A 12,266-nucleotide genomic window follows, 5' to 3' on the forward strand; every position below is an offset into this window, starting at 1 on the left:
TGTTTAAGGATTACAGTTACACATTCAAAGAACACTTTTCTTATAAGTAATAGAGTTATGAGTGGTGATGTGGAACATTGTGCCATATGTTATGCACCATTAACACAATCTGCATAGGAGGAAAGCAACTGCAGACTAGTACAAGGATAGGAACATTTCAAAGAAAAAGAGGCAACTGGATGAGAACAATGATGAGACGTAGATAGATGCAGTAGAGTAAGAGAATGCCCAGTTTTTCTGTTCTTAAGTCTTTGAAGTTGTGCAGCACTAATATTTGAAGTGAGTAATCTGAAGATGTAACTGCAGCAAAAATAAGTCTATGCAATGGCCTTGCAGAATGCGAAACATTGGTAGAACGTGCTGTTTTTAGCAAGTAAATTATGTCAGATTCACAGTAATCTTCACACTGTTCTTTACTGTGAGCAGATTTTTTGTGCCAGTATTATAATTTAATATGATAACCTCCCCATCTGCCAGAGAGGGGTTTTCTGGAGCCATTTGATAGTGCCATGAGGTCCCACAAAAAGGGAAGTGGATTAATGGGCACTACAAGAAAATTGCCAGGGATGAGAGGATAAAGCCATCTGGGAAGTCAGAGTACAACTAAATGAAATTATAAGTGACTCAGTTATTCTCTGGAAAAGGACTGTCAACAAATGTACATAAATTCCAAACTGTTCAATACCACTAAATGAAGAACTGATGGAAACGTCAAAACCTTAACTAACTTTGCTCATTTTTATGGATTGTTATAAGGCATTATTTTCTGGGAAAATGAAGATCTGCCTGCACAGACACATGATCTGTTCTCCAACAGATCTATGATATTTCCAAACTGGGACAAAAACCTGATAGTGTCGCTGAACTTAGAATGTGTTCAAAAAGAAACTGGGATGCTTTTCAAAATCATATGAATAACTTATAGACCAACGTGCACAGGATGCTAGGTGCTTTGTGAAAGGTTTTTCTTCAAGAATTCGAATTTGGCGCCCTCTGAAACTGCCGCTGGGGGCCAGATAACCTGGATGAGTGAGGGACGGGGGACTAGCAGAGACTTGAGGACGGAGGATTATAAGAACGAGGATTATGTTGCAAGGACGACTCCCCTCTACATAGTTCTTAGAAGCTGGTGCTGGGGAGGAGGATCCAGATGACACTGGTTGTGAAGCAGCCATTGAAATCAAGTATGTTGTGCTCAGCAGCATGTTCTGCCACTGGGTTGTCAACTCTGCTCTTTGCTACAGTTTGGCAGGGCCATTCATTCAAGTAGAAATCTGGTTGGTAGTCATACCCACATAAAATGCTGTGCACGAATTGCATCAGAGCTGCTGTATGACATGAGTGCTTTCACAGGTAGCCCTGCCTCTGATTGGATACGAAAAGCCTGAGATGGGACTGAAGTGGGATGTGTTCGGCAGCTACGAACCTCATCTTCCAGAAGGATCTGATCCCTATTGCAAGACACTGACAGTGGGTATGGCAAAAGGGTGGAATTGTTTAGATTGAGTGGGCATTGGAGTATCACTTTGGGAGGGGTGGGAATGATTGTGGGTAGCACGTTCCTCATTTCTATGATGAATAGTTGAAGCCCTCGTGAAGGATATGGTTCAGTTTCCAGTTCAATATGATACTGGATTATGGGGAGGTGCTGTTCTCTATTTGATTCCTAGGGGTGGTGGGAAGACTAGGGGTTTGTGAAATCCGTCTGTGGATTATATTTGAGGAACAAGGCCTGTCTGTGAAGGCCTTAACAACACTTTCAGGATACTGGGCAAAGGAATATTCACTACACATGCATCACATCCGTGGGTGGCCAAACTACAGAAGGTATAAGTGGAGCTATCAGAGAGGTAGAGGTAAACGTAGAGGAAGGAGGCGCATTAGGCCGAGGGGGGCCAGGTAAAGCAAATGGGAAAGTAGGTGTTTAGGTTGTGGAGAAAAGAGGATAATGTTTGTTGGCCCTGGGTCCAGGTCATGAAGATATCAATGAAACTGAACCAGTCAAGGGTCTGAGCTGCTAGGAAGGTTTTTTCTAGATGGCCCTTACTGTGCCATAGAGCTGTAGCTGTGTGTGAAGATGTAATTAGATGCATAAGAAATGAGCCAGGAAAAAGTGTTTGATAGCAGCAAGTCATAGACATGCATGATGCTGGGTAAAGGAGGTGGCATTAACAGTTACAGGTTGGGATCCAGGTGGTCGTAGTTGACAGATGGTGCAGGAAATGGTTTGTATCTTCGATGTGGGAGGCTAGGGTATGGGAAATTATTTGGAGGTGCTAATCAACAGCAGAGATTTTTTGGCGGGAGCACAGTAACCGCTACAGTAGTGTGTCCAGAATTGTTGGTTTTATGGATTTTGGGAAGCACGAAGGAGGTGGATGTGTATGGAGTTGTTGGGGTGAGGAGAAAAATTGATTCTGTTTAACCTCTTACTAGATAAACAAATGTCCATGGTACAGACATCTCTGAACCACTTCCACTCCCTCTGCAAGATACTGTTACTGTGCAACCCAAACTACTTACAACATATCTCCCAAATTGAAATCCTTGCCATCCAACACCTGGATGAGCACTCTAGGCACACCCTCCAAAAATTCTCAAATTTTTTGAAACACTGCTGTTACAAGTATTCCTTTTGCCCAATGTGCTGGAGATGTCATTAAGATCTTTGCAGACCGGACTATCCCTCAAACATAGTCCATGAACAAATCTCCCTTGCCTCTCCTCACACACACCTAGAACCTCTTCAAAGGAGCATCACCTGGTATTACTATATTTTTATCATTGCCCCAGAAACAAAGAAAATGCTACCCACAATCCATGCACTTCGGACCCGGTGGGTCCATCTTCAGGTGCAAATTGTCTAATGCGTAATTTACATTTGCTCTTGAGTGAGGTGAAATGCAATTTCCTGTTACGAGAATGTTACATACAAATATAGAACCTAATATCTAACTTCATCATAATGGGGAAATGCATTTCAGCTCACTAAGAGCAAATGTAAATTATGTATTAAATTATTTGCACCTGAAGATGGATCCACACAGAGCAAAATGCACACTTTAATGCAGTACAAATAAAAACACACACTCACACACACACACACACAAACAACAAAAAAATTGTGACTGAAGGCATTTATATTCAAACTTCCTGTGTAAAAAGAGTTTTCCAAAAGCTAGCAAACTTTTCAATATGTGTATGTGCCTGTTAACTCAATGCCGATGTACAGGGTGTCAGTAAATTCCATTTACAGACACTATGGCCTTGTAGTGGGAACCAAGTCTGTTAAGTTTATGACAGAACTCATGTCCGGAAACATTCCATTTTTCTCGCTATACGTAAAATACCACAACACACGTTAAAATCTCACACATTTCCAGCACCACAGACGAGGGTATTACGCTCCTCAAGCACTGATCATGTGATGTTCCATGCCCACTACAGGTTCATTTACATCCCGTTCACTTGAGTTTGTGATCTGTCCAGAGAGGTTTGTACCTGCTGTTGTGCTTGTGGTCTTTTTTCATACTGTACAGTAGTAATAATTCATTAAACACAGAGTACAAGCTGTGCGTACATTTCATTTTTAGTATATCACTGTTGACTGTGGTAAACTACACAATTGTGAAATATGCCAACATAATGTTACTGTGTGAGCTCTGTGCAACAGGAGGGCTGCTTGTCAGTAATGTGCAGACTATTTTCCACACCACCAGACAGCTTCACATCTCTGTTTGGTACAGTGTACCAGTGGGCCTCAGACAGAGATACCTTCACCATCACCAGCCGGACTGACGAGTGTTGTTCCACAGTGGCGCAGCACACCAGAGTTTTGAAGAGGCTGTACTCTACGAAGTGGAACAGGATGCGACAAAAAGTGTCAGAAACGTAGCAAGTAGACTGAATGTGGATCAGCAAACTGACTGGCATGTTCTGTATGAGCAGCAGCTACACATATACCTCACCCAGAATGTATAGGCAACATAGCCACATGATTTTGCATCACAAGCCCACTTCTGCACGTGGTTCTTGCATCATGCTGTGGACGAAACCAACTTGCCTTTTTCAAGGATGAAGCCACGCTCACCAGGGAAGCTGTTCTCAGTTCTCATAATAGTCATGTGTGGGCTGATGGAAACCCACATGCTGTGCACCCTCACGGGTTTCAGAAATGATACTGTCTGAACATTTGGACAGAGTTTCTGGATGGACATGTGACTAGGCTATACCTTCGTCCACCAAATTTCACTTAAGTTGCATACTTGCGATTCCTTGTCAGCATATCATATGGGCTCTTGGAAGATATGTCAATGCATGTGTATCAAAAGGCATGGTTCCAGCACGAGGACGCACCACCTCATTTTTCATATGGAGTCTGAGATCATTTGGGCAACAGTAGATAGGCCATGGTAGCTGATTGCTTGGTCTACATGCCCTCCCACTGAAGCCACCACACATACGAAATCCTGGACTTACTCGAGACTGTGGCATCTAAAGACCTACTGCCACAGGTTATGGCTGAGGCAGATGCTGGAAGACCAGGGATTGATGATTGTGTATGCTGGAATGTGGTATGAAGGTATCATAACTGTGTAGTCACTTCAAGCTCAACTTTTAAGTGGATCCAGATGACAACCAGCATGGGTCAGAGAGCAATGTTTGTTGTGATATTTTATGCACAGTACATTTCCGCGCGAGTTCGTATGCTAAAGATAACTGTCTTGGTCCCCACTACGTCGTGTTACATGCTGTATAAGATGCTAGACTGCCTCAATTTAATCCTCATGCCACTGAAAAGATGAATGAAGTAAGTATCAGTGTCAGTGACGTTGAAGAACAGCTGAAATCATTAAAATTGAACAAAGCTCCAGGACCCAATGGAATCCCTGTCAGTTTCTATACTGAATTTGTGGCTGATTTAGCCCCTCTTCTAAGTATTCTATCATAGATCCCTCAAACAAAAAACTGTGCCCAGTTCGTGGAAAAAGGCACAGGTCACACCCATCTACAAGAAGGGTAGTAGAAATGATCCACAACACTACGATCCAATATCCTCGACATAAATTTGTTGTAGTATCTTAGAAAATATTCTGAGCTCAAACATAATGAGGTATCTCGAACAGAATGACCTCATCAATGCCAACCAGCATGGATTTCAAAAACGTCGATTATGTGAAACCCAACTGGCACCTTTCTCATGACATACTGAAAGCTTTGGATCAGGGCGATCAGCTTGACGCAGTATTTCTTGGTTTCCAAAAAGCATTGTCTCAGTACACACCCAAGCTTATTGTCAAAAGTACATCATATGGAGCATCAAGCGAAATTTTTTTCCGGGTTGGGGACTTTTTGGTCGGGAGGATGCAGCATGTCATTTTGGATGGAGAGTCATCGTCAGACGTAGAAGTAACTTCAGGTGTGCCTCAGGGAAGTGTGTTGGGACCGTTGCTGCTCATGTTGTATATTAATGGACTTGCAGACAATATTAATGATAAAATCAGGCTTTTGCAGGTGAAGCAGTTATCTATAATGAAGTTCTATTTGAAAGAAGCTGCATAAATATTTAGCCAGATCTTGACAAGATTTGAACTTGGTGTGGAGATTGACAACTTGCTCTAAATGTGACTATAATATCAGTAAGTCATTGTTGGAATCCGCCAACCCATACAAATGTAACACTTTGTAAGGATATGAAGTGGAATGATCACATAGGTTCAGTCGTGGCTGAAGGAGGTGCTAGACTTCGGTTTATTGGTAGAGTGCTGGGGAAGTGCAATCAGTCTACAAAGGAAATTGCTTACAAATAATTCCTGTGACCGGTTCTAGAGTATTGCTCAAGTGTGTGGGACATGCACCAGATAGGACTAATAGGGGATATTCAAAGTATACAGAAAAAGCCAGCACAAATGTTCACAAGTTTGTTTAACCTGTGAGAGTGTGTCACAGAGATACTGAAGGAACTGAACTGGAAGACTCCTGAATTTATAGACGTAACTTATCCTGAGAAAATCAATTAACAAAGTTTCAGGAACTGGTCTTAAATTGATTACTCTAGGAATATGCTACAATCCCCTACATATTGCTCACATAGGATCATGAGGATAAGATTAGAATAATTACTGCATGCACAGAGACATTCAAACAATCATTCTTCCCACTCTCCATACATGAATGGAACAGGAAGAAACCGTAATAACTCTTACAGTGGGATGTACCCTCTGCCATGCACCACACAGTTGTTTGCATAGTATAGATGTAGAATTAGATATCTAATGATAGGAATGTGGGAGCGAGGGATGGCAGGTGCAGGGGCTAGGCATGCTACATAAGGGCACTGGAGCCAGGGAATTTGTATGATGCATGAGGAACATGGTGTGGATAGGGAGGGAATGACAGGACAGAGAAAGGGAAAGTTGTTGGGTAGAAGGTGTGGGAACAATGGGTTATGCAGAGACTGAGGCAAGGAAGACTATAAGAGTGAAGGATGTTTTGCAAGAATAACTCCCATCTTCAGCATCCAGAAAAGCTGGTGTTGGAGGGAAGGATCCAGAGAGCAAAGGTTGTGATGCAGCCTTTGAACTCTAGTGTGTTATGCTCAGCAATGTGTTGTGCAAGTGCGTGGCCAATTTTGTTCTTGTCCACAGTTTGGCAGTGATCATTCATTCTGGTGGACGGTTGGTTGGTGGTCGTGCCCATGTAAAATGCTGAAATTGCAGTGAAGATGGTATATGACACAACTGCTTTCACAGGTGAACCTGCTTCTGATAGAATAGAATAACCCTGGACAAGACTGGAGTAGAATGTGCTGGGGCAAGTCTTGAACCTGGGCCTTTCATACGGATATGAACCTTGCCGCAAGAGATTAGGAGTGGCACAGATAGACCAGGATGTTGTGTAGATTGGCTGGGCAATGGTATACCATTTTAGGAGGAGTGTGCAGGATTGTGGGTGGGTACATAATCAAAGCCCATGTGATTTGGTTATTCCATTTCAGAGTGGTATTGTGTTATAGGGGCGGGGCACTCCTTTTCAGCTGATTCTTGGGAACAGTGGAGGATTACGATTATGTAAGGACATAGTGCAGGAAATCTGTTTGTAGCCTAGTTTTGTGAGGTAGTGCGTATCTGTGAAAGTCTTCATAAGATTTTCAGTGTGGTGGGCAAGAGAATTTCCATCACTGCATATATGGGATCAATTTTTGGTGTGGAAGGGGTGACAGCTGTCAAAATGCCGGTATTGCTGGTGATTAGTGGGCTTAATATGGATGGAGCCATCAGAAAGGTGGAAGTCAACGACCAGGAAGGTAGCACATTGTGTTGGGGAGGATCAGGTGAAGTGGATGGGAGAGGTCGTGATGAGGTTGTGGAGGAATGAAGATTTCATGAAAGAACCTGAACCAAAACAAGGGATTTGAGAGGTTAGGGTTAGGAAAATTTCCTCTAGATGGCCTGTACACAGGTTGGCAAAGGAAGGTGAAATGCGGATGCCCATGGCTGTGCTGCAGATCTGATTTTATATCTTCCCCTCAGAAGAGAAGTCGTTGTGCATTGGGATGTAATTGGTAAGTTGTATAAACAGTAGCAAGGCCAGGTGCATGAGGAATGTTTAGGGAGGTAGGATCAACAGTGACAACTTGGGATCCAGGTAGCACTGGGGGAAGGGGAAGAGAGTATGGCATTTTTGGGTCATTGAAGGAACCAGTTTGTATCGTTGATATGACAGATTAGACTCTGAGCAATTGGTTGGAGGTGTTGAAGTAGAGATTCTTTCAGTGGGAGCACAGTAATCAACTATAGTGGGACACTTCAGAAAGTGTTGTAAAATTTAAATCAATACTGAAGACACTATTGCATATGGACTTCATGATGAAAGCTACTGGCAAAATTAGCTGAAATATTGTTACATCATTTTACTTGAGATGGTCTACAACCTAGAGTTTTATGCATGTCGACTCTAGTCACAAAAGCCTAAAAACAGACATTTTCTGCAATTATTACATAGATTTTTATTCAGGCATTACCACTGAATAGCTGTCTGCCAAAACTTTGGCAGACCATCCTCCTGAGCATGAAATGGTAAACTTCAATAACTGTTTTGCAACCCCTGCTATCTGGATCGCCCTTGAGTTATGCAGGGGAAGTTGCCTTCAACACATTTTGATGTCATAATCTCCCTGACCTCAACTGCTGTTACCCTCTGTCTTACAACTGTACCCCACTTCCTCCTTCCTTCGTTTTCACTACGGCCTGAAACTTTGGTTTATAGTCCTGTAAATTCACATCCACATTTTTCTTTCAGCTCTCTCTTCTCTCTTCCTTTATGTAATCCTGCCCTCCACATCTCACAAGTACAAAACACCAATGCCTACACTGTGGTGAATTATCTTTATTGGCATACTTCTACATCCTCCACCCTGCACCCCTATCCCCACACCCTTGCCCTGTTCCTCACTTCAGTGCTGGAATATATTTAAGTTCTGTTCCATGTCCCTATCAATTAGTTAACACTTCTAGTGCATAGAACATGAGATGCTTCAACAAATGGTCCACCCCCCCCCCCTCGTAATGATTTTCCATAGACTTCTTTCCTCGTTTATTCTTGTCAGTGGTTCTTCACTACAAACTTCTTTGTCTATTAGTTTGAAGGCGCCTTCTGCAGCAGCACATTTCACAAGCTTCTCTTTCTATTGTACAACTCTGTACTCCATACATGCTGCTTCAGAAAATTTCTCCAAAATGTTATGTTCACATTTCATACTATTAGAACTGCACTGTAAATATTCCTTGCTTTTGCCACTCTCTTTTTGTTGTTTGTGACCCTTCATAATTTCACTTGGCTCTGAGCACTATGGGACTCAACTTCTGAGGTCATTAGTCCCCTAGAACTTAGAACTAGTTAAACCTAACTAACCTAAGGACATCACAAACATCCATGCCCGAGGCAGGATTCGAACCTGCGACCGTAGCGGTCTTGCGGTTCCAGACTGCAGCGCCTTTAACCGCACGGCCACTTCGGCCGGCTCATAATTTCACTGATTAGTAATTACGATATTCCTACTACTAAACATCATCATTCCCTTCTTTGCTTGGTTTGATCCAGATCCAAATACTGAGAGTTACTGATGGCTGTTTCCCTTTCAGTAAGCTTTTGGGCTTCAAGTATTTCTTTGTTACATTCTACTCCTTTTCTGTTGTACTGCACTCAACACTTTAATGTAGTTCAGCAGTAACTGTCTTAGCAGTCTCAACTTCATTAGTTTTGCCATCCAGTAGTTGGTTTCTTTGTTCCATATCTCCCACTTGTTCTACATACATTATATTTATTTTTATTATCATCTGCTAGTGATTACGGCATGTAAAACTGTACAACTGTGGTTACCATTAATTGAGTTTTAATCTTGAGAATAATGATTCCGCCAGTGCATAACACACTGTTTCCTAACTTGCTCTTCATAATTATGTAACACCTGTTACGCATTTTCTGTTACTAGCAATAAGGCTTGGATTGTAATTACCTAGCCAATAGATATCTCAATATGCCTGGGCTCGAGAGACCTGAACCTCTGTTTTTACGCACTGCTTCCATACCCTGCCCTCTCCTCCCTGAGGGAGGAGCTGTTAGTTCTGAATGCTAGGGTAATGTATTTTTGTATCTCTCGGAAGTACTGATCAGCAATTCTAGATATCATCATTTTAACCTTGTCAGTCCCTAACCCGAGACCTCAATCGGGGACTGGTCTTAATTCCAAAATTTTTCTTCATGGAAACATCATACCCAGATAATTTTAGAAAACTGAATGTTGTGTGGTCACACTTTTTTGTGACACTAATGCATTAATACTACAACCACAGGGAGACTTCCAACCTCTCTTGAAAAGTCCCACTAGCAGAATGCAGATGACTCCTCGCATATAAAGTCTTCAAAATTTTATCCATGGTTTGAATAAAACCACCTTTCTTTCTCATTTCTGTAAACCAGACTTTTCTCATCCTAATATTGAGATACATCAGTGGTACATTTATTTGCTTCCAGTAGATACTTAAGGGTACATAAACTGACAGCTTCGGGATGTGTGTTAAGCACTGAACTATGGTGGTGATAATATAGAGATATGGCATATACCTATTCAGTTCCTATGGTGGGACCAGTCCATCTTGAGGGCTATGGCAGTGGCGTTGTGTGTTTGCTGGCATAGACAGTGCAATGGAGAGAATTCTTGATTACACAGTTATTTTATTAAAGTCTAACTGCCCAAATTTTTTTCAGTTCTATTGTGAATAAAAGTAAAACAAGATACCTATCCTTACCATATATGACACTACAGAAATTTTAATGACTGCACAAATTTAGTTTTTGTACCACTTACTTTACTAAAACCAAAATTTAAACAACATATTACAAGAAAAATATATTTAACAAACACAACATAATATCAATACAAATGGCGTATGAAACAAGATTAACAGAATCATCACTGAGATATCCATGCCTACTGGCTCTTGATAACAAGGTTGGTTTCAATACAGGGGAAAACTGGGAAGACACATTCCCTTGACAGTCTTATTTTCCATGTATATTATTTTACTACCATGTTTCTGAAGTTATTTACATTGTAATAAGTACAGTCTTACTTTGCTGTTGTACTGTGTCAGTACATAAGTAATCATAATTATTTGACAACTTTCATTTAATCACATATAAAGTTAATAACATTTTTGATTTTACTTTCTTGGCACTCTCACTCAAACAATGGTATTATTGACATGGAAGCTTTGTTGAAACAAAAACTAGTAGCTGCAGAACAAAGGCAAACTGTAGATTAGCAGAACGCTAATTAACTGTCATACCAGTGTCAGCCCTCAAAAGCCAGCCTCAGATGGTTTAATGCGCAATATTACAGGAACACTGGTACAGGGCAGAATAGCAAGTTCTGTGACAACTGCTGTTACAAGACCTGGTGGAGTCACATCATACGTGAGATTCAGAGGTGTCAAGCAGCCAACTTCATGCCATCCTCGCACACCTAAAGCATCGGGGTCACCTGCAAAAAAAAAAAAAAAAAAAAAAAAAAAAAAAAAAAAAAAAAAAAAAAAAAACTGTTATTACATTTCTCTAATAATTGTTTTCGGATACAAGTATTACAAATGATTAACAGCCACGTATCCTGGGGCTGGAGTGTCCTGTTGTTCCGTTTTAACCTTCTTCAACCAATTCCTCTCCCTCCCTACTGGAAGGAACTAATAGTTCCAAAAGCTGGGACAGTGTCGTCAGTTTTATACACGTCAATCTACAACACTAAATATTTGACCTTGTAAAAGTACGTAGTGCCCAGCAATCCTCCAATAATTTATTTCTTTTCTTGACAATTTTATTTTTCATGCAATGCACCACCACGGTGCATGCACATGCACTTAAGCACGCTCGCAACCGCTCAAATGAATCTAATGTAAACAGTTGTGACATCACGCTCATCAGAGGCAATTTGTTGTTATGAAACATTGCATAGTCTTCCTAAAGCCTTTGACACATTTTGCTGTTGGCAGACGCTTGTATGAGCACTGTGTTTTGTTCCTGTCAGCGCATTTCCTTTGCAAATTAGGTGTTATTTTCGTTTTTTTTTTCTCTCATTCATGTTTTATTGCTGCAGTAGCGATATACAGTGATATTCTTTGTTACAGTATTGGTTCTTATTAGTCAAAGTTACAAAAATGTAACCAAAAACTAAAACAATAAAAAATGCCTGGAATTCTAAAAAATTCCTGGGTTTTTCCCGTATCTCCCAGTTGTCCCGGGTCGTACACCCTGACCACGTTTTCTTTTTTTTTTTTAGCATTTTTTAAATCCCATTTGTGGGTTATTTACTTGGTTGTCATTTGGCGATTTTTTTATTTAGTGTGTAGAGATCCCCCCAATTTAACAATAATCTCTCTCTAATTAGCTATATTTTTTCCTTTCTTTGGCAACAGGAATTTAACAGTCATGTGCCATGTTACTCATGATACTTGGCTAATCAGACGCATAAAAATTTAGAAACCAACATTTAAATCATCAAGTTTTATTTCACTAAACGCTTCTAGGTGATGACAAATGATTAATGCAAGCACATATACTTTCATACTTAGCACTCGGACTATTGTTCTAACTGCCGACAATCACATTATTCCACTCAGCATGCTAACCTCGACTCAACTCTAAACATATGAAATAGCTTCCTAATATAGTCTTACATTCACCCCACTAAATCTTTTTCCAAATTTATCAAA

The 12,266-nt window shown here is 40.9% G+C and overlaps 1 protein-coding gene across 3 annotated transcripts in view; it reads right to left on the minus strand.

The window, feature by feature from the left end:
• Nucleotides 1-10,398: 10,398 nt before the first annotated feature.
• LOC126242688 (uncharacterized) overlaps nt 10,399-12,266 on the minus strand; it is a 103,268-nt gene continuing 101,400 nt past the window's right edge. For all 3 annotated transcript variants that reach the window (XM_049948108.1, XM_049948107.1, XM_049948109.1), the window contains exon 11: nt 10,399-11,044. In XM_049948108.1, the coding sequence (XP_049804065.1) occupies nt 10,863-11,044 (182 nt within the window). In that variant the 3' untranslated portion in view covers nt 10,399-10,862. The remainder of the gene's footprint in view (nt 11,045-12,266) is intronic.

This window comes from Schistocerca nitens, chromosome 1, assembly GCF_023898315.1.
Source record: "Schistocerca nitens isolate TAMUIC-IGC-003100 chromosome 1, iqSchNite1.1, whole genome shotgun sequence".
Taxonomy (NCBI): domain Eukaryota; kingdom Metazoa; phylum Arthropoda; class Insecta; order Orthoptera; family Acrididae; genus Schistocerca; species Schistocerca nitens.